Source organism: Talpa occidentalis, unplaced genomic scaffold (genome assembly GCF_014898055.3).
Source record: "Talpa occidentalis isolate TD23 unplaced genomic scaffold, MPIMG_talOcc4v2.1 talOcc4.17, whole genome shotgun sequence".
Classification (NCBI taxonomy): domain Eukaryota; kingdom Metazoa; phylum Chordata; class Mammalia; order Eulipotyphla; family Talpidae; genus Talpa; species Talpa occidentalis.
In genome coordinates, this window is record NW_023601754.1 from 54,420,387 (window position 1) to 54,448,350 (window position 27,964).

Consider the following 27,964-nt stretch of genomic DNA (forward strand, 5'->3'; position numbering starts at 1 on the left):
AGGTAAGAGGACAGTCATAGTAATAACTAACATTCATTGAGCACTTTTTATGTGCCAGACAGTGCTCTAAGCACTTCACATGTAAGTGACCTGCCCAAGGTTGCAGAGCCGGTAATTAGTGAGATGGCATGTGAACCCAGACAGTTTTATTGAAGACCACTCTCAGCCAATATATCTATTAAAAATTGCAACCAGACGGGAAGCTCCCTAGTGGCGCAGGGGTTAAGTCTCAGCACTATGAAGTTATCCGCAGCCACTGCAACATGAGTTTGATCCCCAGGCAGGAAGCTGACCCACAGGGCGCAGCAAACCTCTCCTGCCTCCCCGCTGCTCCCCTCAGCAGTGTATTTCAGTCAGTTCACCTGTTCTGCTCCCCATTCTGTCTCTGGTGAATCCTCTGATCCCCTCCACACCACCCCCCTCCACACCACCCCCCTCCACACACATATCTCTGGTCTACAACCCAGCTCTTGTATGTATAAATAAATACATCTTTTAAAAAAATTTACACCAGAGAATGGTTTTCTTCTTTTTAGAAAATGAACTGGCAATGGAGATGTCACATTCTACTTTAGGTAAAAAAGATTAACCAAAGTACCCACAGTGAAAATGGATTACTGTAATCACCAATATTTTGTTTACTACATAAAACACAGCTACACTTCATACAACCTGGACATCAAGCTAGGCATCAGTTAAAATTTCTGGTAAGCCTGTTAGTTAGATATAATCATTCGTTTATTTCAAATTACAGCAAATATCTGTGACCATCCACATGTCTATTTGGAAAATACAAGGTTACGAGGGGTTGCAAAAATCATTATTAGTAGTAAACATACTATAAAGAAAATGAAAAAGTGGTTTGGAAGTGGGAAAAAATCCAAAAGGAGACTAATGATTAAGTCCTTATGCCTGTATAGCTCAGAAGGTGGAACACTACAAGTCTATAATGGTATCCAGAACCTATATTTTTAATAAGTATCACAATGGTTCTGATAGAAGTAATTTGTGGACCACGAACCATAAACACACCTGACCAACAGAGGAAAGGCTGAGGTGGTCCATTAACTTAGAGATCTAGGAAAAGGAGTGAAGCGATGGACTGGTGAGTAGAGTTCTGAGACGTCTTGTAATTTTAATCACTCAACAGATTTATTGAGCACCTACTGTTCTCGAGAAACCGCGCTTGGTACTAGGAAATACACAGTGACAGGCAGATAGATGGAATCTCACAGAGAAACAGTGAGGGAATGAAAAAGGCAGGGAATTAGAAAAGGTTCCTCTACCTAGGCTGTGAGAGTCACCTCTTGATAAATGAAGAGTTATTGAGCTCTCTGGGAAAGGCCCTCAAGTGGCCATGAGAAAGCAGTGCAACACTTGTCTCCAGGGCAAGAGACTGCGCTGCAGGAACGGCACAGAGGGTAATGCTGGGAGACAAGCGTCAGGAAATGCGTATCCTGTCCTGTCCTGCTGGAAATGTTTCTGAAAGATCCGACTCTATCCCACTGTCTTATTACGTACAGGACAGTGACCATCTCTGAACTCTTAAGGACCCTAGTGTGTCTCCGGGTCACATTGAACACCAAAGGTCTGCAGAAAACTGAGCTGAACCTTTAGTGATTCCTGAAATCTTTTTTATTTAGATTGTTCTCATTTGTTCTCTTTTCCTAAATTTTGAAATATAAATCAGATTAAAGACTCACGTGGACCAGTCATTGATGAAGAGAAATTTTAATTTTATCTATTTCTCATCTTACAAAGTTTCAAATCTTGGCCAAGTTAACCAAATGTAGTGGTGGTGGAAATTTACCTATTACTTTCAAGGAAAATTAAAGAATAACAGATATGAAAGAAGTTTCATTCGTGGCTTAGATATACAGAATTTCATTTATCTGGGTAGGCTGCCCTGGTAAGTAGGCTCTTTGTGAAGAGGAAGCAGTGATAAATATGGTAGGCAGGAAAATAGAGGTTCAAATGTTCTATGTCTAACAAGTACAAACTGAAACAACTTTTGTAACTCCCCTTCAGAAAAGCCTTAGTTGATAATGAAATAGTAGTTTCTAATCAAGAACTACTTCCAGTAGTATACAGTTCATTCAAAAATATGCCGAAAGTTAAATCTCAGTCAGAGGTATAGGTCTAAGTCTTCAATCTTTGCCTCAAAGACTCAAAGGGCATAAACTGGATACTTACCCACACACATTTTGACATCATTCACAGTGAAGTCTGGATCTGGCATCCTGGGAAACAAACACCATTAAGTACAGACAGGAAGCACCACCTATCTAATCAATAGAAAGGTTTTTTTTTTTAAAGATTTGTTTATTTATGTATACAAGAACTGGGGTACAGGCCAGAGGTGTAGAGAAGAAGAGGATTCACCAGAGGCAGAGTGGGGAACAGAAAAGGCAGATTAACTGAAACACACTGCTGAGGGGAGCAGCGGGCGAGTCAGGAGAGGTCTGCTGCACCATGTGCTCCCTGGCTGGGGATCGAACTCGTGCTGCAGAGGCTACGGACAGCTTCACAGCTTGCATCTTATCCCCTTGCGCTACCAGGGAGGCCCCACAATAGAAAGTTTTTCTGAGTTCTATCCCCGGCCAGGGAGCTGACCTACATGGCACAGCAGGCCTCTCCTGACTCGCCCGCTGCTCCCCTCAGCAGTGTGTTTCAGTCAACCCACATGTTCTGCTCCCCATTCTGTCTCTGGTGAATCCTGTCACCCCCCCCCACACCTCTGGCCTACACCCAGTTCTTGTATGTGTAAATAAATCAATTATTAGCAGCAACAACAACAACAACAACAACAAAAGAGCTAAGAATGCTCCAGTTAAGATACATAATCCTCATATTTATTTAAAAATACAAATGATGGCATATGTAAATATTTACATAGGAAAAAAGAATATACAACAAAATCTTACTAGTGATTATTTACCTCAGGGTCGTAGATTTCAAGAGATCAAATTTGTTTTCATTAACCATGAATTGTTTTTGTAACAAGAAAAATACATACTCTTAAAATTAACTGGGAAATTATTTTCAATTTTCTTTGGGTTGGCTATCAATACACGGTCATTTTGCAACCACATCCAATCGGGGGACACTTACTTTATTCCAAGTCCTTCAGAATTCTTAAAAATCAGAGGGTCTCTTAAGCCACCTCGCTGGATATACTCTACATTAAAATCTGTCATAAGAGGAAAATACTTGTTAGAAAGGCAAGAGGTATAGCTGGGAAAAGATAAATGGAACTTAAAAAGGACCCTGAGTCACAGGAGGGGTGGGGTTTGGTATTCCCGGGTATACAGTTTTGCTCTGCTGGACAATACACCATCTCTCAGGACGTGGGGAGCGCATGCTAAGAAACAGGACTCAAGGTCTGCTGTCCGTATCTCCACGGTAAACCCAGCAATTAACAAGAGCAGGCAGCAGCAGTAATGAGAGTCAGTCATTTCATAAATCCTAAGCAAAAGTGACCATCAGCCTGACTCGTAATAGTCAAAAAATTCAATTCTATCGACTGCAATGCATACCATGACATCCATGTCAGTCGCCCAGGAGCAGAGCTGCGACGTCCATATGGATTCCCACCTCAGTGGGATGGGACAGGCATCAGAGGGTTTTTATTGTACTATTCTTAATTAATCCCAAACCAAGGGATGAGAGAGGAAAAGAAGGAAGAGGCCTTTAGAGACAAACTACAACAATGCTGCTGCCCTAACCAAAGCTTACTTCCAGTAGAGAGAGCTGACTGGCAGAGTGGAAGTGGGCGGGGGGAGAGGCCAGTGGAGGCACCATAGTAAGAGAACATCAAAGTAAACACCTTCATAGCCTCAACAGGTAATGCTCTAGCTGCACTGGTAGGCCCACGGTTCCCAGAGTCTAACCTGCCCTGTATCAAAGGGCTACAGGTTTGAGCCAAAGCAATACTGACCTTTTCCCTCCATAAAAGTAACAAAATTTGCATTATATTTGTTGGTGTGGAGTTTTTCTTCCAAGTCAAAAGTTCTCTTCCCTTCAATTTCATCATCGGAAATGCCATCGTCTTCATAGCGCCGCCGCATGGTACCACGCTGGGGAGAAAGGCAGAGTAAGAATGAAGTCATGCACTTCTCCACACCTGGTACAGCGCCATGCAGCTCAGCTGCCATGTCACGCATCAGTTTTCCTTGCCTTATAGATGTTTCCCTTAACTAAAGGTCAGCTAATGTTCTCAGAATATGTAGAATAAAACAAAATTTTGATAAGCCAATTCTTTGAGTGGAGATATAATAAATTTACAATAAAAATGACCAAATATCATCTAAACATTTTATTTGTCTATCATTACTTATCAGAGTGGGACAAACTGACTATAGATATCTCAGATCAGGTTACAAAAATATCATTTTTTAATAGGGGAAAGCTGAATCTAGATCGATTTTCTAAAATAAAGCTTTAACAATATATGGAAACAGGGCCTCCCTGGTGGTGCAGCCGTTGAGCGCTGGGTTGAGAAGCTGCCCGCAGCCTCTGCAGTGCCGGTTCGATCCCCGGCTGCTCCCGGCCACCGGAGGAGGGTCCCACATGGCGCGCAGACCTCTCCTGCCGCCCGCTGCTCCCCTCAGCAGTGTACTTCGGTCCTTCTGCCTGCTCTGCTCCCCGCTCTGGCTCTGGTGAATTCTCTCACCCTCCCGCGCTTCTGACTGTACCCAGTGCTTGTATAAATAATAAATAAATCTTTTAAAAAAAAAACAAAAAAAAATATGGAAACAAAAAAAAAAGAATATATGGAAACATTTTAATTAATGAAGCAAAAGCTCTTTTACAACTCAGATAAAGGAAGACTATTAATCTAAACAATGGTGTTCTTTTTTTTTTTTTAATAGAGGCATGTTTTTATTTATTTATTTGTTTGTTTGTTTTGTTTATACATGCACTGGGTACAGTCAGAAGCGCGGGAGGGTGAGAGAATTCACCAGAGCCAGAGCGGGGAGCAGAGCAGGCAGAAGGACTGAAGTACACTGCTGAGGGGAGCAGCGGGCGGCAGGAGAGGTCTGCGCGCCATGTGGGACCCTCCTCCGGTGGCAGGGGAGCAGCTGAGGATCGAACCGGCGCTGCAGAGGCCGCGGGCAGCTTCGCAACCCAGCGCTCAACCGCTGCACCACCGGGGAGGCCCTAAACAACGGTGTTCTAAACAGCAGTCCACCAGATACTTCGCTTTAAGGATATCTACCAAAGAAGATACACAAATGACCGAAATGCACCTGAACTGGTGCTCAATATCACTAGTCCCCTAATTAGTCATTAGGGGAAATGCAAATTAAAACCACAATGAGACACCACTTTCACATTCACTAGAATGTCTATTATCATCTTTTGGGAATGATGAAATTTTCTGGTATTGTATAGTGGTGATATTACCAAAACTGTGAATATACTAAAACCAAATGAATTGTACACTTTAAATAGGTGAAATTTATGGTAGGTAAGTTATGTCTCATAAGTTGCTATTTTTTTTTTAAGATGTTACTTATAGTTCATATTTGCCTTTTAGGATATTTTGCTTCAACCATATTAAAACTAGCTGAAATGTTTTACATACATACATACACATTGGAACAATTGGTATGGGAGTGACATAGGCAAGGCTGAAATAGCCCTATGTGCTACGAACCACCAAACCTGGACTTTAAAATTAGATGCTGATGATTTAAAATGAACTACACAGCTCCTGAATTTACATAAATACATTAGAAAATGAGACACTGGAGAAAGGCTGCTTACGGGATGTGTGTCAGGGAAGAGCAGAAATGAGTTGCAAGAAGTAAGAATTAATAAAATTGAGTTATACATCAGAGGAAAACACGTTCAACTTTGTAGTTTTAGGTAGAAACATTGAGGGATACCTGATGGGTTTTTTTTTTCCATTTGGCAAAATGTCTTCTAATATGCCTACCTAGCACCCCTACTGTCCTAAGTCACAGTTCAAAAGCAAAAAGAAGACTTCATTTTGGTCGTCCTTTCACTTAGTCCAATAATACCATCATGGCTCAAAATATTTTTAGGCATCTTTATTGGGGAGGAGGGGAGTATTTTCACTGACCATTTCTTACATTTTTTTTAAACGACATTACTCAGTTTTCTTCCTCACCTTATCTCACATATGCGCCCGTGAAGAGACCTCTGAAAGACGAGTTCCAAGAACGGAGAGGAAGGATAACACCGTCAGGACAAATGCAGTTTCCCAAAATAAGCACTTTCAGAACTCATTTGCACCCTAAGTTCTAATATGTCTGACAAAAGCATCCCAGTAATGTTTTCAAACATCAACCTTTCCCAGGTCTGCTATTTTACTGATTATCCCAACATTTCTAGCACACTAGCCAAAAGTTCCTGCCTTTCTTTTTACGTGCTTTTCTTCTTTTTCCTGTCCTCATGAAGAATCATCCTTCTAATTAACACTGTTAAAACGGTCATCCTACCCAAGGCAATATACAGGTTCAGTGTAATCCCCATTCTAGGCTCCAATGGCACTCTTCAAAGAAACAGAAGGGAAATACTGAAATTCACATGGAACCACTAGCCAAAACAATGCTAACAAAAAAGAGGAAGAGTAGTGGTCACACTCCACACTTTGTACTACAAAACTACGAGATTCAAAACAGTATGCTACTGGAGCAGAAGCGCACACGGAGAGGGCTGAAACCAGACTGCCATCTCTCACCTTACATAAAAACTCAAAACGAATTAACAACATGGATGTAAGACCCTGAACTTAAAATACACTGGGGGGAAAAAAACAGGCAAAACACTCCTTGACATTGGTTCCAAGATGTCTTTGTGGGTTCATCTCCAATTGCAAGAACAACAAAAGTAAATATAAACAAACGGGACCATATTAAACTTAAAAGTTTCTGCACAGTGACAGGAAATATCAGTAAAACCATTTTTTTCCCTTCTCAATGGGAGAAAATATTTGCTCATCATATATCTGACAAAGGGCTGATATCTAGGGGTTAAATCTCAGCACTATGAAGCTGTCCATAGTCACTGCAGCACAAGTTCGATCCCCGGCCAGGCTGACCCACATGGCGCAGCAGACCTCTCCTGTCTCCCTGCTGCTCCCCTCAGCATGTATTTCAGTCAATCCACCTGTTCTGCTCCCCACTCTGGTGCATGCCCTCACTACTCCCCACACCCCCGCACCTCTGGTCTACACCAGTTCTTGTAATGCATAATTCAATAAAATAAAACTTTTTAAAAGGGTTGATATCTAATAAAGAACTCAAGCAATTCCAAAAAGAGAAAAGAAAAAATGTGCAGAACTAAACAGACATTTCTCCAAAGATGGCCAATAGGCAGATGAAAAAATGCCCATTTTCGCCTCCCTGGTGGTGCAAGGAGTTAAGCCTCAGCACTATGAAGCTATTCGCTACTAGCTAACTACTGCAGCACAAGTTCGATCCCCGGCCAGGGAGATAACCCACATGGAGCAGCAGACCTCTCCTCTCTTGCCCGCTGCTCCCCTCAGCAGTGTATTTCACTCAGTCTGTCTGTTCCGCTCCCCACTCTGTCTCTGGTGAATCTTCTCACCCCCTGTACTTCTGGCCTGTACCCCAGCTCTTGTATGCATAAATAAATAAATCTTAAAAAAAAATGCCTATCTTCACTTATCAGGGAAATGCAAAACAAAACCATAATGAGTTACCATCTCATAACTGTGAGAATAGCCCATATAAAAAGGACCAGAGCAACAGGTGTTAGTAAGGATGTAGAGAAAAAAGAACCCTTGTACACTGTTGGTGGGCATGTGGAATGGTCCAGCCCCTATGGAAAGCAGTAAGGAAATATCTCAAAATATTAAAAATAACTAGCCACATGACCCACCAATTCCGCTGCTAGGTATCTATCTGAGAAATGCAAAAACACTAATTCGAAGGGCTATGTACGCTCCCATGTCCACTGTAGCACTACTTATTTTTTTTTTTAAGATTTTATTTTTTTTTTATAGAGGCATGTTTTTATTTATTTGTTTGTTTGTTTATTTTGTTTATACATGCACTGGGTACAGTCAGAAGCGCGGGAGGGTGAGAGAATTCACCAGAGCCAGAGCGGGGTGCAGAGCAGGCAGAAGGACCGAAGTACACTGCTGAGGGGAGCAGCGGGCGGCAGGAGAGGTCTGCGCGCCATGTGGGACCCTCCTCCGGTGGCCGGGAGCATCAGGGGATCGAACCAGCACTGCAGAGTCTGCGGGCAGCTTCGCAACCCAGCGCTCAACCGCTGCGCCACAGGGGAAGCCCTGTAGCCCTACTTATTGATAATAACAGTCAAGTTATGGAAAGTGTCCAACAATAGAGAAGTAGCTTAGAAAATGTGGTGTATATACACACAGTGAAATACTACTCAGCTATTAAAAAAAGATGAACACTTGACATGTGTGACAACATGGGACTGGAGGGGATAATGCAAATACTGGATGATTTCACTTACTGTGGAATAGGAGTGAGAAACAAAGCAAAGAGCAAGGAAAAAAACAAACCAACAATGAATCCTAGAAATATGACTATGAATGAGGCTCTACGTGGGGAGCAAAGAAAGGAGGGGACACAATGGGCTATGGTGGGGGCTGAGGATGTCTTGTGGAAGGCATGGTGTGAAGACACACACCTAAGGAGGTATGAATCCTATGCCTTTAAATCACATACAGTGTTGCAAACCAATGTTACCTCTCCTATGCAAAATTCCTCCTATTTGCATTTTCAACATACAGCAGACACAGACATAAGAGGCTCCCACAGTGGCCAAGGCATGTCTATTTTTTGAAGACAACAGAAAAGTGAACCTGAATAATGCAAACATGATTTGCGTCGATTTTCACACTGTCAAGGACGGGAGTTGTTTTTTTCCCTATCTCCCATCTTAATGTAAATTTTGGTGAAAGTAAACATCTGCAACAAATCTCTAAGCACTTTAAAAACACATTCAATCTTTGCAGTAAGGTGGGAAATCAGCAGGCCACAACACAGTCTGCTGCAGGTGAACCCAAAAGGTCCGGCCACTTTTTTAACAGTAAGGAAAGCAGCTGGCAATCTTCTCCAGTGCAGCAATATTATCAAATATCCCAAAATGTTTTATTAGTATGTTACGCCTTTTATCCTAGGTGCTTTTTACACAGCCTGTAGCAAGTTATTGGTCTCCCAGAGATACAGCCCTCACTGAACCAAGCAGCACAGTATAGAGCAGACACAAATGAACGTTGAAATGTAATCCAAACATATTTTCATTCAAAAGTAATTTTAACTTTGCAGGGTTAACATAAGTTGTACTCCTGAGTAACCAATCACTACATTTAACGATCAAATTATATAGCAAATCCATGTTTTCCAGACTTCAAATAAAAATTATAAAATTGTCTTAAAAAATAGTCATCACTCTTGGTTAATTGGTAACTAACTATACTAAATGGTGAAAATGGCCATATAAACAAAAACTTATATTAACGCTAGTGCGGACAGATGTGCCAATCTGAAGAGATATGGATACTAGTTATACTATGAGATGGTAGAGATGAAGAAAAGATGATACCAAGACTAAATATAAATAATAATCAATTATTACACAGAAACTTCTGGTAACCTTTCTTCTAGAGCTGCGGTTAAAAAAAAAAAAAAAGGTCAAAAGTATTTTCTCAAAATGTTTTTATACCTAAAAAGTAAAAATAATAGTCAGGAAATCAGGAATTTTGAGCAGGAAATATTCACTGGTTCAAGTAATCATTTTCCTCTCTTAGATATTTGGGGGAGTGGAATGGGGTGAAAAAAATAATTTTTTAAAAGTCAGATAAACCAGATTTATCATATAGGAAAACAGTCGAGTCATCCACAGCCACAGTCTCTGGTGAATGTAATGTGGTCATTAATATGCTTATTACAACAAACAGCACTAAAAAATGCTTATGAAATACTAAGTTTGAAAAATCAAAATATGATTTATTATTATGCCTATAAAACTGCAATGTTGTTTTCAAAAAGTATGCATAGAAAAGAAGCAATAAAAGACAGAAGTCCCTATTTACTGGCTTCTAAGTGACTGGCTATGGAGCTGTGAGTCCTCAGGCTCTAGACACAATGCTTTTCCTACAATACTTGACTTTCAGTAATGCTGTTATACAAGTGAAGTGAGGAAATAAAGGACAAAAATCATACGATCACCTCAAGATACAGAAATAGCATCTGACAAAAGTCAGGACCTCCCCCCCCACCAAAAGTCAGCACTTTCATGATAAAAGACATTCAAAAAACTAGGAATAGAACTTCCTTCAGCTGATAAAAGGAAATCTACCAAAACCCACAGCTAATATCACATTTAATGGTAAAAGAGAAAGAAAGCTTTCTTCCTAAGATAAAAAATAAGACAAGGATGTCTGCTCAAATCACATCTATATAACACTGTGTTGGAGGTTCCAGTCAGGCAAGCTGGCAAGAAAAAGAAACACAAGTTTGGAAAGGCAAAAGTAAAACCACCTCTATTAACAACTGACATGATCTTGTACACAAAAACGTGTAAGGGATCCATAAGAAAAGAATCTTACATAACTAATAAAAGCAGTTGTTTTTCTATACACTGGCAATGAAAAATTCAAAATTAAAATTCCATTTACAATAGATAATAAAATACCAAGAAATAATTTTAACAAAATAAGACAAAGTTTTGTATAGGAAAAATACAAAATGCTGTTTAGGGAAATGAAAGTTCTAAATAAACGCAAAGACATCCTGTGTTCATGAACTAGAAGACAGAAAAAGGGCCAATAAACACACGAAATTAGACATGGTACCATATGGTGATTCTACTTCTAGGTATCTATCCAAAAGAATCAGAAGCAGATACTCAAACAGATACTTTTTTACCAATGTTCAAAACAGTATTGTGTGTGATGGTTAAAAGTGGAAACAATTCCAGAGGTCCGCTGACAGATGAATGAACAAAATGAGGCCTATGCAATGGAATATTATTCTGCCATAAAAAGGAATGGAGTAATGATACATGCTGCAACATGGATGAATCTTGAAGACATTATATTAAGTAAAATAGGCCAGACACAAATGGATACATAGTGTACCGTTCTACTTTTGTGTAGCACCTAGAAGAGGCAAATTCATAGGTGGTCAATTAGAGGTTCCCAGGGACTAGGGGAAGAAAAATGGTTACTATTTTGTGGTCATAAGCTTTCTATATGGGGTAATGAAAAGGTTTTGTAACTAAATAGTAGAGAACAACATTGTGAAAGTAATTAATGACAATGGAGTGTACACTTATATATGATTAAAATGGCAAACTCTGTCATATTTTACCACAATTCAAGAAATTCATAATATACCCAAAATCACTCTTTGAGAACCACTGTGTGATTTTATCATTTTATACTTTATATCAAAGTTTTTCTTGCCTAAGATAGTCACTCTGTGAGAATCAGGAAACATGATGGTTCTATTTTTACAACTAAAGAAAGGTATAATTGACCTACTTTAACCTTTTTTAGATAACAGCAGAAAAATAAGAAAGCAAAGTGCCCATGGGGATAACTCATCTAGTGTCAATTCTACTATTACTACTTTGCTCTGTGGTCTTAGGCAGTTAAGTAAATCATTTAACCTCTTAAATGATTTTTCCCTTAGAGGTTAAGTAACTTAAGGTCCCTTTGTGTTCTAAGATAAAGTCTGATAATCAGATAAAATCTGATTCCAACTAAGATCTCAGTCCGATTTCCGTTTATAGTACACCATACTGAAAATTTGCTACATACCAGCCTCCAAAGAACTTCTAATGCCAGACTCAGGGTTCTCTGTCTTTTTTAAAAAAAAAATTTTTTTTACTTATTTATGTGTACAAGAACTGGGGTACAGGCCGGAGGTGCGAGGGTGAGAGGATGTACCAGAGACAGAGTGAGGAACAGAACAGGCAGACTGACTGAAATACACTGCTGAGGGGAGCAGCGGGCGAGTCAGGAGAGGTCTGCTGCGCCATGTGGGTAGCTCCCTGGCTGGGATGGAACTTGTGCCGCAGAGGCTGGGGATAGCTTCACAGGTTGCGTCTTCACAGGTTGCGCCAGCAGGGAGGCCCTCAGCCTTCTCTGTCTTGACCAGGGACTCAGAGAGGGCCCTAGGGGTGGGTTAGCAGGGCAGCCCTCCTACAGATTTCCACACCTTCCTCTTCTCCTCCCACACACTCTCTCCATCTTAAGCAAACTTTCATATACACACCAGACTTTAGAAGCAGCTCTTCCTGGAGAGCTTCAGCATCTCCCACTCCTCAAGGGGGCACAAAGGAGTCAAAGGAAGAAGCTGTTTAAGTGTAAAAGGACTGCTGCTATTTTAAATGACACCCATAGGCTGGCTGTCTGAAGGTGAACTATGCTGCCAGGGCAAAGTAACAGCAGCAACAGCAGGTCTATAAGTACTATTCATGTAGTAACACATTTAAATCCAAAATCCCCGTATGATTATTATTCTCTCTAAGAACAAGGAAAATAATAGAACTTGCCTAAGGTACAACTTAGATACAACTTGCCTAAGGCCCTACTAACTGGGGCCTTCCAGGTGGCGCAGGGGTTAAGTCTCAGCACAATAAAGCTATTGTCAGCCACTGCAGCACAAGTTCCATCCCTGGCCAGGGAGCTGACCCCCTGCAACAGACCTCTCCTGTCTCCCTGCTGCTCTCCTCAGCAGTGATTTCAGTAGATCCGCCTGTTCTGCTCACCACTCTGTCTCTGGTGAATCCTCTCATCCCCCTCACCTCTGGCCTGAACCCCAGTTCTTGTATGCATAAATAAATAAATCTTTAAAAAAAAAAAAAAAAAACAAAGCTGGGCCTCCCTGGTGGCGCAAGAGGTTAAGACACAACCTATGAAGCTGTCCGCAGCCACTGCAGCACAAGTTTGATCTACATGGTGTGGGAGACCTCTCCTGACTCGCCCGCTGCTCCCCTCAGCAGTGTATTTCAGTCAATCTGCCTGTTCTGCTCCCCGCTCTGTCTCTGGTGAATCCTTTCAGCCCCCACACCTCTGGCCTATATCCCAGTTCTTGTATGCATAAATAAATCTTAAAAAAACAAAAAACAAAAATAAAGCTAGAAACTGACACATGTAGGATTTGAACTTGGGCGCTGTGATTCTATGATCACCCATTTTAACCATTGCTCTGCATTACTGAAATGGGTCTGGAGAGAAACTTCAGTCAGATCAGGGGGCCTCCCTGGTGGCGCAAGGGGTTAAGCATCAACACTATGAAGTAATCCCCACATGGCGCAGCAGACCTCTCCTGTCTCACCCACTACTCCCCTCAGCAGTGTATTTCAATCTGCCTGTTCTGCTCCCTACTCTGTCTCTGGTGAATCCTTTACAAGGATTCACACCTCTGGCCTGTACCCCCCACACCTCTGGCCTGTACCCCAGTTCTTGTATGCATAAATAAATAAATCTTAAAAAAAAAAAAAAACCACTTCAGTCAGATCAGTAGATTGAGACAGCTGGAAATAACTGTCAAAGGATGGCAACCCCAGACAGTTGAAATGGTTCTGGCAGAGAAGGAAGGTGAAATGCTGGGACCTGTTGGTAACAAAGAGACTGTCTCTATATCAGAAACCATGCTCAGTACATGGAGGATTAGCAAAGGCTCTTCCTCAAGGTGGGAAGTTTCTGGTATTCACTATGGGGCATTTCTAGCTAGGCCACTGTTTAATTTTTTCATCATCATCATCATCATCATCATCATCATCATCATCATTCTAGACTTCTTTTTGCTTCTCCTTCCTATTTCCAATTCTAATTTTTACTTGACAAAATTATTTTACTATCATTCTGCCATTCTGACTGAAGTTGAAACAAATTTCTATTCCTAACCAGAGACCATTTTATGTCAGAGTGCTCTGAACAGTATACTTATTATATATGTGCTTTTAAAATTTGTTCTCACTCTCTATTTGCAGTCAGTGACATTACACACTTTCTGTAAACATAAAATCTATTTCCCCCAAAATTCCGATGCATCATACGCCACAACTTGAGAGAAAACATTTAATTATAGAACGTCTTCGTTGTTGGGCCTCCCCGGTGGCACAGCGGTTAAGATGCAACCTATGAAGCCAGCCGCAGTCACTGCAACACATGTTCCATCCCTGGCCAGGTGCACATGGTACAACAGACCTCTCCTGTCTCGCCCGCTGCTCCCCTCAGCATTTTATTTCCATCGATCTGCCTGTTCCGTTCCCCAATCGTCTCTGGCGAATCCTCTCACCGCCCCCCTCTGCTCCTCTGGCCTATACCCCAGTTCTCACATGTATAAATAAATCTTAAAAAACAAAAAGTCTTTGTTGATGGTATAAGTCAAGTAACAAAGTAACAATTGGATTTTTATATCCTATCTCATGATGGGATATAAAAAAAAGTTTGAGGGTATATTTAAAAAAAAAAAGTTTGAGGTATATTTTTATAAATTTATAAAGCTTATAGATTAAGTCTGAATCTTTGCAACATATACCAAACCCCCCACCCTCCATTCGTATAGCAATAATGTGAACTTAAACACGCTTTAAAGGAAAAAGTTCAGGTTCTCATCTTGCCCCTTCACAAACATCCCAGAAATCAACTGAACTTTAAAATGTTGTTCTTATTTTCTTTCTTTCTATGCTTTTGAAAACCCGACATTACCACAAGTCACACACTGGTGCAGACACAGGTAGCTAGATGGCTGTGTCCCCGTCTGTGGCTGTGTGTATACTGTAAAAACCATTACTGAATACATATTCATTCATAAAACAGGGACCCAGGAATATGGAATAACAGCCAGATGCTCTGCACATGCAGATATAAAGGATGTCCTGCTCTCAAAGAGATAGCTGGCCAGTAGGGGGAGACAGACATGTAAGAAAACTACGGTGTTCCAATTCAATGTGGCAGCAAATAAAAAAAGTAGGTGCAAACATTGCTGGCGTGCAGGGGAAGACAACTAATGGAGGGATCCTTTTATCAGTAACATATAAGACCTTTTTTTAAATTTAATTGTTTATTTATTTATACAAGCACTGGGTACAGTCAGAAGCGTGGGAGGGTGAGAGAATTCACCAGAGACAGAGCGGGGAGCAGAGCAGGTCTGCGCGCCATGAGGGACCCTCCTCCGGTGACCGGGGAGCAGCCAGGGATCGAACCGGCGCTGCAGAGGCTGCGGGCAGCTTCGCAACCCAGCGCTCAACTGCTGCGCCACCAGGGAGGCCCAGATATAAGACTCTTACATCAACCCAAGGGCTAAGGCCACAGACTCTGTCGCTCCTCTACAGCAGTGACCACATCAACGTTTTTGGGCTTTCCTCGTGCCCTAGTCAATTTCTCAGTATCCCTAATTACTGAGAGATAAAGAGGAGCAGAGGGGCTCAGCAGCGGAGGGAACAAAGAAATACACCATTTATTAAAAATAAGTTTTTTTAATCTTTGTTTAGAAAATCCGGTAATTTAATTATACCTCATGAGGGATTTTAATGGGAACACCCCAAGATAGTCAAAAACAGAGAGAATCACTGCCTTATAATGACTGAATGTTGGGCCCAAATTTTTATCTTTTGTTCTAGGTATTGCTCTGAAATAAAAAGAGGCCTGAGCGCAAGAACAGAGGAAGAACACTGGCTTTGTTGTTGTTGGTTTTTTTTTTTTTTTTTTTTGTGGGACCCTCGCCGGTGACGGGGATCGAACTGGCACTGCAGAGGCTGCAGGCAGACTCGCAACCCAGCGCTCAACTGCTGCACCACCAGGGGAGGCCCCACAGGCTTAGTTTTGTTTTTTGTTTTTTTTTTTTAAAGATTTATTTATTTATTTTTAAAAGAGGCATGTATTATTTATTTTTTTGTTTTTTTGTTTTGCTTGCTTGTTTATACATGCACTGGGTACAGTCAGAAGCGCGGGAGGGTGAGAGAATTCACCAGAGCCAGAGCGGGGAGCAGAGCAGGCAGAAGGACTGAAGTACACTGCTGAGGGGAGCAGCGGGCGGCAGGAGAGGTCTGTGCGCCATGTGGGACCCTCCTCTTGTGGCCGGGGAGCAGCCGGGGATCGAGCCGGAGCCGCAGAGGCCGCAGGCAGCTTCGCAGCCCAGCGCTCAACCGCTGCGCCACCGGGGAGGCCCGATTTATTTATTTATTTATACAAGCACTGGGTACAGTCAGAAGCGCAAGAGGGTGAGAGAATTCACCAGAGCCAGAGTGAGGAGCAGAATAGGCAGAAGGACCGAAGCACACTGCTGAGGGGAGCAGCGGGTGGCAGGAGAGGTCTGCGCACCATGTGGGACCCTCTGGTGGCCGGGGAGCAGCCAGGGATCAAACCGGTGCTGCAGAAGCTGCGGGCAGCTCCGCAACCCAGCGCTCAACCGCTGTGCCACTGGGGAGACCCCACAGGCTTAGTTTTAACACAAGTGTTTTAATGTATTACAAAGGACATGTACCAGTAACTGACATGGCTGAAAGAGCTTGCATTTCTTTTGTTGAAAGTTCAGCTAGATCAGCCTTCAAATATTTTCTGAGCTGGGGCCTCCCTGGTGACGCAAGGGGTTGAGCACCGCACTATGAAGAAATCTGCAGTCTCTGCAGCACAGGTTGGATCCCCGGCCAGCCAGGGAGCTACCCACATGGCGCGGCAGAACTCTCCTGTCTCGCCCGCTGCTCCTCTCAGCAGTGTATTTCAGTCAGTCTGACTGTTCTGCTCCCCACTCTGTCTCTGGTGAGTCCTCTCACCCCCCGCATTTCTGACCTGTACCCTACTTGTTGTATGCATAAATAATAAATCTTTAAAAAAAATATTTTCTGAGCTAACTTACAACTTAGATCAAACAGTCCATAGAACACTTTATGTATGAAAAACTCTAGCAGACCATAGTAATTCAAATAAGATAGTTATCCATAAAAGGAAACAATCACACACAACTTGGCAAGTTTATTCACATTTAATCTCTTTTGATTAAAAAGAAAAAAAAAAAAAGACCCCTGAGAAGACTGCTCAGAAGCAGCAGGATAAACACAAAGTGAATTTTCCCTGCAAAGTTCACTCAGGATTTACATCCAATACCAACAGAGCCAATGTAAAACTCTGTGACTAACAGGATACCTCACCTGGACCACAAATACACCCTCCACAAAACCAACTGGCTGAGAAATGAGTTAAAGTGCTTTATCTCTTCCACCCTGCTTTTCTACATACCATTTAGAGTAACCAGCTCTTCAGTTTGTTCACTGCACATTTATTTTTTTTAAAGATTTATGTATTTATGCATACAAGAGCTGAGGTACAGGCCAGAGATGGGGGGGTGAGAGGATTCACCAGAGACAGGGTGGGGAGCAGAACAAGCAGATCGACCGAGGTACACTGCTGAGGGGAGCAGCGGGCGAGACAGGAGAGGTTTGCTCGCCATGTGGGTAGCTCCCTGGCCAGCTGGGGGACTGAATTCGTGCTGCAAAGGCTGCAGATTGCTTCATAGTGCAGGCTGAAGATTGCTTCATAGTACAGTGCTTAATCCCTTGCACCACCAAGGAAGCCCCTCACCGTGCATTTAACCGTGGTATTACCACAATTCTAAAATGGAAAAAACCTGACAAGTAGCAAAATTATTCTCTAAAATTTAGAATGAAGATAAAGGCATCTCAACTTCATCTTGAAGAGAAAACATCTGAGTTCAGATGTTCTATCAAGAACACATTTTTGTTCTTCCAAAAGTTTTTGCTAGAATATACATGTACACTCTTAGATACCGGCAAAGAGCACTCAGCAATATTACACTTTCCATCGACATGCAAATGTTCAACCAGTTTATCCTCATATCAGCCAACACATCAGAGAAACTAGAAATAAGCAGGTAACAATAGCATTTGTCAATGGCCATCTCGGGATTGCATTTTTAAGCAACTGCAAAGCACAGATGCCAGCGCCTCGCTCGACCTCCACCCCATTCGTTCAGGTCTTCACTTCCCTTTTGCAGCTCCAGAACAATTCTTAGACTTTACATTCCGAGGTTTAAAAATGAGCTTAAGTGAAATCATATACCAAAAGGAATATGAAATTGTTGCCTTTTCTAATTATTTTCCTCCTAGAATAGGAAAGAAGATAATTTTTGAGGGCCTAATCATTAGGAAATAGTCTTTAAAAATGACTTGCATGCACACAATAAAAATATCATCCTCTAAAAATGGAAACAGTAATGAACTCAGAAATATTGCTCCTCTCTCAAGTCAACCAATTTCTTTACTTTATTTTCATTAGCCAATGAATATCCACTGAGATTCAAATACTCCCTGAACACATCTGTTTACTGCCTGATTGGTTTCCATAGCAACAGACACCCAGAACATGGAAACAAAGATAATGCCCAGCATTTTTGCCACCTTCGTAACTGATGCAACTGTAAGTCATTAGTATGATATATGGTGCAAGTCATCAAGTCATGCCATTTCAGTTCCTAGAAGGTAAAAATTAGTAGATGTTCGGCAAGAACAATTTACAGAAAAAGTAAAAGCCCCTAGAAGTTTATTATACATCTAAAGGGGAAATAAGAGTGACTTTCTGCCAGTACTATGAGCCTTAAAGGACGGCTTGTTCTAAAAAATGCTCACTTTATAGACATTTGCTCACTAAATGATATATGTGTCTCGCATGCCACTTCTCCTAAGTCTTCAGGTGAGTTTAGGCTGAGAGCGAGCAGTCACTTGAGGCCGAAAGCTATTCTATACATACACCTATGTCCAGTCTTGCTACACTTCTCTCATCACAACGCTTTCCTCCCTGACCCTTTCCTCCCTGACTCTTGGCGGTGGAGTTATGATTAATGTTTTGATTCACAAAGGTCAACCTCTTAACCAATGTACGACCTGTTTTTCAAACTATCAAACGAGATTTAGAAGAGTCCAATTTCATGTCAAGGAGTAGAAGCCCTAGAAGGAACTGGCAAAAGATCAAAAGCTGGTATTCCAGACTCTCAGCCCCAAACACACACACTCCTCCCTCCCGTTGTCCACAGCCACGATGATGTTAGGACTCTGGCAAGAGCTCTTTCCTTCTCGGCTTTCAGCCACTCAACTGTGCCAACAAAAGTTAAAGCAACGAAAAGTATATTTTCGTTTATGAATATGCTAAACTTGAACCTTGAATAAGAGCACTAAATCTGACCCACAGCATTAAATAGCAAAAGGAATACTTAATAAATAAAGCAGTTATAGGGTCTTCCTGGTGGCGCAGGGGTTAAAGACACAGCACTATCAAGCGATCTCCAGCCACTTCAGCACGAGTTCTATGCCGGGCCAGGGAGGTGACCTACATGACGCAGAAGACCTTACCTGTCTTGCCTGCTGCTCCCCTCAGCAGTGGATTTCAGTCGATCCGCCTGTTCTGCTCCCCACTCTCTGGTAGATCCCTCACCCCAGCACCTCTGACCTATACCCCAGTTCTTGTATGCATAAATAAATAAAGCTTTAAGAGTAAATAAAAAAATAAAGCAGTTATACTCAAGCTACCATAGAAACCTAACGCAAGTTAATGATCATGTCTGTGCTAAATTTCTCCAGGCTTACACATATCACATCTAAAATAGTACAAATCACTTTCAACCAAGTTAAGACTTAAAAAATTCTCCTTCAGATATCACCCTATTTGTTTTATATGTGTGTGTGTGTGTGTGTGTGTGTGGGTGTGTGTGGGTGGGTGTGTTTGTTTATTTTTGGGGGGGACAAAGCCAGTTGAAACTTTATTTTGGAAAAAACACTCCAGAAATGACGTTTAATTGGGAGCTTCAGCAAGAGGCGGGTAGGTGAGGCTGGGAGGGTCTGCAATGGCCATTCACTTGGGCAATACAGCAGTTGACTTGGACACTTGACTCCCACCACAGACAGAAATTCCTACCACCGCAGAGGAGCTGACACGGGTGAAGGAGCTGGAGCCCCGCTGAAGTCAAAGCTGGACTGGATGAAGCTGCTGTGGAGACCAGGGCTTGTGAGATCTCCAGAGACCTAGCTCAGCCCATCTGAGCAGCCAGGTGTTGGTATGGGTACTTAGGTTCTGCATCCCACTTGCAGTTCTCTTTGCCCTCCAGCTTGCAGTAATCATGGCAGCTGCTGTGCCATGCCCTGCTTGGCCCCAGCATGGAGATGGCATTCTTTTCTTTTTTTAAAAAAAAGATTTATTTATTTACGCATATAAGAACTGGGATGAGGTCAGAAGTGCAGGGGTTGAGAGGATGCACCAGAGACAGAGTGGGGAACAGAACAGGCAGACTGACCAAAATATACTGCTGAGGGGAGCAGCGGGTGAGTCAGGAGAGGTCTGCGCCATGTGGGTGACTCCTGGCTGGGGATTAAACTCGTGCTGCAGTGGCTGTGGATAGCTTCACAGGTTGTCTTAACCCCTCGTGCCTCCAGGGAGGCCCCTTGGAGTTGGCATTCTTAATGGCCAGCTTCCCCCACTGCTCAGCCATCAGTGATGGCAGCCTCCAGGGAAGCTCTGAGGCCTTCAATCTCAGTGTGGCGTCTGCTAATGCTCTGGTTTATCTCCGTCGTCTGTCCTTGTGTGACAGAGGTCATCCCCATGCTTCCCAGACAGTGCAGGCAGCTCCTCGTACTTAATCTGGTACGTGGTCTCGGCCTCAACCCTGCTACAGTGGGTCATCTCCTCATACTGGGCCTTGACTTCAGCAATGATGCTGTCCAGGTCCAGGGATTAATGACTGTCCGTGGTCAGGACGATGGATGTGTCTTGAGATTTGAACCTGCAGTTCACAACTGCCTGATCTCCTTGGTCATCTCTTTCCCAGGCAGAACTCCAGCTCTACCTTGCTCATGTAAGATTCATGCATGTCCTTCTTGACGAGGGCACATTCGTTCTCTGCATGTTTGCTGATCTCATGATCACACTTACTCTTGAAGTCCTCTACCAGGCCCTACGTGTTGCCAAGCCCCACCTCCAGCATCTTCTTCTCCTGGCTCAGTGTATCCAGCTGCGGCTGAAGGTTGTTGAGGCAGTTCTCAAACATGTTATCTGTGTAGCTCTGAGCTGTCCTCTGCTGTGGCAGGAGGCTCCATCTGGTCTCCAGAATCTATTTCTGCTGCTCTAGGGTCCACACTTATCAACGAATGAGGCAAACTTGTTGAGGATCTTGATCTGCTCCTTCTTCTGGGACATTAGGTCCCACCACCTGTGGGCTCTGGTTCACCGTGACAGTTGTGTTGTCCCCCATACCTTGCCGAAGCCCCCAATCAGACTCATGTTGGTACCCAGGCCACCCTGGAGGAAGGCCAAGTGAGTGTCAGGTACACTCAAGTTAAGAGTGGCTGCTGAAGACCCAGGGGCCAAAGCTGGACGTCTTGTAGGACTTCTGGGTCACTCGACAGAGATGGTGGAGGCTGAAACGGGAGTGAGTAGGCCGAAACAGACAGAAATTCAAGAAGGGGCAGAAAAGCTACTTCTCGATGGGGGACCTATTTGTTATGATTTGTTATCTATTATGTTTAGCAAAATATGTAACGAGGTCAAAGGAATTGGAGTCAGACTGAATGGCAAAATTTCATGGATGGAATTAGGGGGTTGGGGGAGTTTTGCTTACACAAAATACAGCAGATGATGAGAGACAAATATAGATGACTTCACTAATGTGGAATATAAAGGAACAAATAAAAGTAACAGACAAAATCAAACTAAAACCTTTGAAATTTGATTGTAGCTCTGAGATTACCAGAAAGGGAGGGTTTAGAGTGGGGTAATGGCAGTTCAATGGACTATGGTGGAGGATTATTAGTGCTCTGATGGGGGGTGTGATGTGATTACATTTGAAGAGGTGTGAACCTGTATCCCTAAAACATACATCATTGCAAACCAATGTTACTTAGATTAAAAAAATTCATAATACAGGCCTCCCTGGTGGCGCAAGCGGTTAAGCACTACACTATGAAGCAGTCCGCAGCCTCTGCAGCATGAGTTCAATCCCCAGCAGGCCAGGGAGAAACCCACATGGCGCGTCAGACCTCTCCTGTCTCGCCCGCTGCTCCCCTCTGCAGTGCATTTCAGTTGGTCTGTCTGTTCTGTTCCCTACACTGTCTCTGGTGGATCCTCTCACCCCCCGCATCTCTGACCTGTACCCCAGCTCTTGTATGCATAAATAAATAAATCTTTTTTAAAAATTCATAATACACTTGAAAAATAAAACAGAAGCCACTCCACATAACTATATGAGGATTCAATGAAATAAAAGACAAAGTAGCCAGCACAGGCTCAAAAAATATTAGCAATTTTGTGTGTGTGTGTATAGAATAACTGGGGTGTAGACCAGAGGTGTGGGTGGTGAGAAGATTCACCAGAGACAGAGTGGGGAGCAGAACAGGTTGATCTACTGAACTACACTGCTGAGGGGAGCAATGGGCAAGACAGGAGAGGTTTGCTCTTCCCTGGCTTGGGGTTGAACTCAGGCCGTAGTGGTGATAATGCTGAGACTCAACCCGTAGGCCATGAGGGAGGCCTAGCAATTGTGGTTTTGAACATGAATCAACATTGGACTGGGAAACCAACTATCTTTCCCCCCAAAAAATGGCTTGTGTGGCTGGAGACAAGTCATACTTCATATGACTTTTCTCAAATACCATTAAACATCAGACAAGATGGCATCTATTAAGTTTTCCATGTCTATCCCTTTCAGGAGCTCTTTTACAATTTCACCATTTTTAGATCTCTGCACATCAAATGTCTGAAATATTATGATAGCCCAGGGATGAAATACTATGATAGCCAACAACTGTGTCCTCTTTACTTCCACACTGCCAACAATTTAATATGACGTGGTCATTTCTAGAAGGTGCTATTTGGGAGAAGCACCTGATCTAAGAGGTTGAGTTGGTTATAGCATTGATTTCTGAGTAAAGGAAGCTCAAAGGAATAGTCACATGTGAACAGGGGCAGTATAGAGCCAGAAGACAGAGTAGTAATGTGTTTGTACAAGAACCAGATTCCAGACATCAAGACTGCCACTAGAGCAGAAGGTTGAAGACAAAGAAGTGACCAAGAGAAGTGCAAGATTTGGAAGGCAGGTCAATTTCTGAATCAAAAACAAATCCACACATGCTTCCCTGTGTTGCTCTACATCTCAGAAGGTGCTACAGTTGAATTATTAAATATATTTTCAAAGAGAAAGAATTGTACTACTTTGAATTACTGGGGGCATCTATTGATCTCATTCTCTTGTATTGTTGAGCTGTAATGAGAGAAAACCCAGTAAAAAGTATGACAACTAAGTCTGAATTTCAGATGGCCAAGAGAAAGGGGCTTCACCGAAGAAATGGACATGATTTGATTTTCTATGGATGTGTGTCTACATATGGGCATGCATAGTCATTCTTCACACTGCTTCTTAGAAAGCTGGTTCAGTAGTGAAAGAAAGAACCTCAGATCAATTACCTAAAAAGTTCCTTTCCCATCGCCTCTGCGGAGGCATTCTAAGCCTGTATGTCCCAGGCTGCTGCACTAAGACTTACATGTCTTGAGCACTTGCTACAGGTTGAGTACTGTCCAAGACACAACAGAAAGAGGAGAGAGCTGCTATTTTCAAGAACCTCACCACGATTCAGAAAACAAAACCTACTTAAGTAAGAAAAGTCTAGAAGTATAGGCAAGATCAGAATGAGAACAAGATCTTGAAATTTAAACAATTTAGTTTCACACAGGTTGTGTTGCCAAGAAATGTGGTAGTTAAATATCAATGTGGCTACATGTTACTATACCTTCTATCACAATAATAGCTAACTTCTTTCCTATGAGCTAAGCATTTCCAAGTCCATTTTTCTAGTTCACTGAACCCTCACAACAACCTTGTGAAGTTAAATGTCAATTTTAGTTAGTAAGAATCAAAAAGCTTGGGTAGCCTAAACCAGGATGACTAAAATAACCAAAATGCAAGGCAAGAGAGGTTAATCTCTGTCAGTCACAAAAAAATGGGTCCTCTTTACTTCCCTCTAAATAGAGCTCTTGCTCTTAATCACAGGGCTTACTTTCCAAATGAGGGGCCTGCCTTCACAGCAAACTGGTCAACAATCACTTTGCTGTCGGCATTACAATCATTGTTCTCATGCAGAATCTACAGGATTTCTTGGGTCAAAACGGCAGTATCCCAAACAAAGGGTCAAGTGGTAGATCGCTCTCAGGATCCTGGCGAAGGAACAAATGGCAGTGGAAGGCAGAGCCTGTTGTCACCCACAGATAAAACTCCCTATAGCCCAGAACCACCCAGGACACCAGGGATCGCAACAATGGTCTCCCTGAGAATCTATAAAGACAGCAGGTAGAGAATCTATAGAAACAGCAGGTGAAATGCAACATCACTGCCTTTTTCTTTTTACTAGAATTAAACTATAGGATTTTATTTCAGAAAGTTTCTCCCCTAAATAATCTAAATATACCAAGAGGAACCTTGATGAAAATTATCAGAGAAAAGGCAATGAGACTGGGCTGAGTTAAGTGATACACCACAAAGGCATATATTGTGTGTGTGTTAACATACTTAAAAAACAGATTTATAATTTTAACCATTTTTTGGAAAGATTTATTTTATTTTTATGTGTACAAGAGCTGGGGGTACAGGCCAGAGGTGTGGGGTATGAGAGGATTCACCAGAGACAGAGTGGGGAACAGAACAGGCAGACTGACTGAAACACACTGCTGAGGGGAGCAACGGGCGAGTCAGAAGAGGTCTGCTGCACCATGTGGGTTGCTCCCTGGCTGGGGATTGAACTCGTGCTGCAGAAGTTGCTGCAGAAGTTGCGGTTAGCTTCATAGGTTGCATCTTAACCCCTTGCGCCACCAGGGAGGCCCAATTGTAACCATTTTTAAGTGTACAGTTCAATAGCCATCTCCAGAAGTTTTACATTTTCCCACACTGAAAAGCTCCACATTCAATAATTCTGCTTTCATCAACTTACTCTCAGCTATGAGCCCCCTCTCCAAAGATGGATCCATTCCCACTACTGTCTTCAAACTTGGAGGGGAAAAAGGGAATTTTGTGAGAACAGAAATCTTTTCCTTTACTGCTATCTCTCCAAAACCTAACACATACCTGGCAAACAGTTTCAAATACTCACTACATAGCTAAATTACTACTCCACAGATTATTTAATAATTTCAATGGGTAAATACATTGTTATATCGAAGACCTGCTGCTGGTGGCTCCCCCAGCCAATCCTAACCATCACCACCAGGGGGACAACCTAGTACTATGTAGCTCCTGACCTGATACAATGCGAAGCGCTCCACCAACCAAGAAGCATTCCTGGCCATGTGTTTAACATGAATCTCATTCTAGACCCAAGTCTCAGTTTATGAGGAAAACAGTTTAAGAAAACAAACTGTAATATGCACTGGGAAAACAGAAACATCCAGAACACAGGATATATTTTAAAAGACAAGGTTACTCACACAAGTATATTTTACTCAACTGATGTTTGACAAAGAAGCAAAGGCAATCCAATGTGGAAAGGACAGTCTTTCAACAATTGGTGCTAAACCACTAGACATTCATAAATAAATAAATAAATCCTTCTGCCCAACTTAACTCAAAATAGATCACAGACCTCAATGGAAAACCCAAACTATAAAATTTCTAAAATTTAATAGGAGAAAACCTAGCTGTCACCTCAGGTTTAGCAATGAGTTTTTAGATACAATACCAAAAACACAATTCATGGGAAAAAATTAAGATGTTGGGCTTCATTAAAATTAAAAACTCCTGCTTTGGGAAAGCCACTACTTAAGAGAATGAAAAGATAAGCCACATGTTTGGAATTTGTAAAACATTTATCTTATAATATACCAGTATTCAAAATATACAATGAACTCTTACCTCAAAAACTTCTCTGAAACCCTTTACCAGAAAAGATACACAGATGACAAAGAAGCATATGAAAAGAAATTCAACAATATGGGGCCTCCCTGGTGGCACAAGGAGGTTAAGACACAACCTATGAAGCTATTCCGCAGCCTCTGCAGCACGAGTTCCATCCCCTACCAGGAAGCCACTCACATGGCGCAGACCTTACCTGACTTCCCACTGCTCCCCTCAGCAGTGTATTTCAGTCAGTCTGCCTGTTCTTTCCCCCACTCTCTCTGGTGAGTCCTCTCACCACCCACACCTCTGGCCAGTACCCCAGTTCCTGTATGCATAAATAAATAAATCTTATTAAAAAAAAAAAAGTTCAGGGCCGCCCTGGTGGCACAGCAGTTAAGCGCTGGGCTGCGAAGCTGCCCGCAGCCTCTGCAGCTCCGGTTCCATCCCAGTTCAAACAGTTTTACTGATAATTGCCCAAACTTGGAAGCAACCAAGATGATATTCAGTAGGTGGATGAATAAACTGAGGCACATATAGACAATGAATTACTGTTTAGCACTAAAAAGAAGTGAATTGCCAAGCCATGAAAAGACATAGAGGAAACTTAGATGCTTATCAGTAAGTAGAAGAAGCCAGTTAGTTTTATTTTTTTTATATAAACAAATATATTTTATTTTATTTTTTTAATAATAAATTTTATTTTTATATTCCCCATACAATTGCAACCCCCCCATTTTGACCCCAATCCCTCTCCTTCCCGCCACCCACCCCCCCAAAAGTGTCATAGATTTTTGTTGATTTTGATTTTCACTTTCTTATAGTTATTCATTTTCCTGGTCCCTTATTTAAGTTTTCTAGATTCCTGCTATGAGTGAGACCATCCGGTATTTTTCTTTTTCTTTCTGGCTTATTTCGCTGAGCATAATCCCTTCCAGCGCCATCCATGTTGCTGCAAATGGCATGTGTTTATCTTTTTTGAATGCTGAGTAATATTCCATGGTGTATATGGACCACATCTTCTTGATCCAGTCATCTATTTTTGGGCATTTGGGTTGTTTCCAAAGCTTAGCTATTGTAAACAGTGCTGCTAGAAACATAGGGGTGCAGGTGTTCTTTGGAATGGATGTTTCTGTGTCCTTTGGGTAAATACCTAGGAGTGGAATTGCTGGATCCTATGGAAGCTCTGTGTTTAGTAGGTCCAGAAATCTCCACACAGCTCTCCATAGTGGTTGGACCAGTTTGCACTCCCACCAACAGTGCAGGAGAGTTCCTTCTTCTCCACACCCTCACCAACATTTGTTGTTGCTAGTTTTTTTAATATGTGCCATTCTCACTGGTGTAAGATGGTATCTCATGGTAGTTTTGATTTGCATTTCCCTGATTACAAGTGATGTTGAACATTTTTTCATATGACTGTTGGCCATTTGCATTTCTTCTTCAGAGAAGTTTCTTTTTAGATCTTCTGCCCATTTTTGACAGGATTATTTTCTTTGTTGTTGTTGAGTCTCATCGGCTCTTTGCAGATTTTTGTGATCCGTCCTTTATCATTAGTGTTGTGTGCAAAAATGTTCTCCCAGTTGGTGGGGCTTCTCTTTGTTTTTGTTATTGTCTCTTTTGCTGTGCAGAAGCTCTTTAATTTGATGGAGTCCCAGCTGTTGATCTTTGCCTTCACTATCACTGCTTTGGGTGATGTGTCTGTAAAGATGTCTTTGATGTGCATATCCCGTAGTGTTTCGCCTATATTTCCTTCTATGTATTTTATGGTTTCAGGTTTTATGTTTAGTTCTTTAATCCATTCTGAGTTGGTTTTGTGTATGGTGTGAGGTAGTAGTCAAGCTTCATTCTTTTGCATGTAGCAACCCAGTTTTCCCAGCACCATTTATTGAACAAACTGAAGCCAGTTAGTTTTAATAACTGGTTTTTACATTTTACTTACATAGATAAAGCCATGCTAACTCATTTATGTTGTCTATAACTGCTTTTTTCCTACACCATGCTACAGTGGTAGAGTTGAGTAGCTGTAACAGAGTTCCTATGTCCCACAACACTTTTATGAACACGCTATATAAATCACATTCTGGAAAAGACAAGACTATAAA

The 27,964-nt window shown here is 42.1% G+C and overlaps 1 protein-coding gene across 2 annotated transcripts in view; it reads right to left on the reverse strand.

The window, feature by feature from the left end:
• KDM2A (lysine demethylase 2A) overlaps positions 1–27,964 on the reverse strand; it is a 98,322-nt gene that overhangs the window by 39,259 nt on the left and 31,099 nt on the right. For both annotated transcript variants that reach the window (XM_037517484.2, XM_054697446.1), the window contains exons 3-5: positions 3,938–4,076; positions 3,112–3,190; positions 2,194–2,240 (exon numbers count right to left, since the gene is read on the reverse strand). In XM_037517484.2, the coding sequence (XP_037373381.1) occupies positions 2,194–2,240; positions 3,112–3,190; positions 3,938–4,076 (265 nt within the window). The remainder of the gene's footprint in view (positions 1–2,193; positions 2,241–3,111; positions 3,191–3,937; positions 4,077–27,964) is intronic.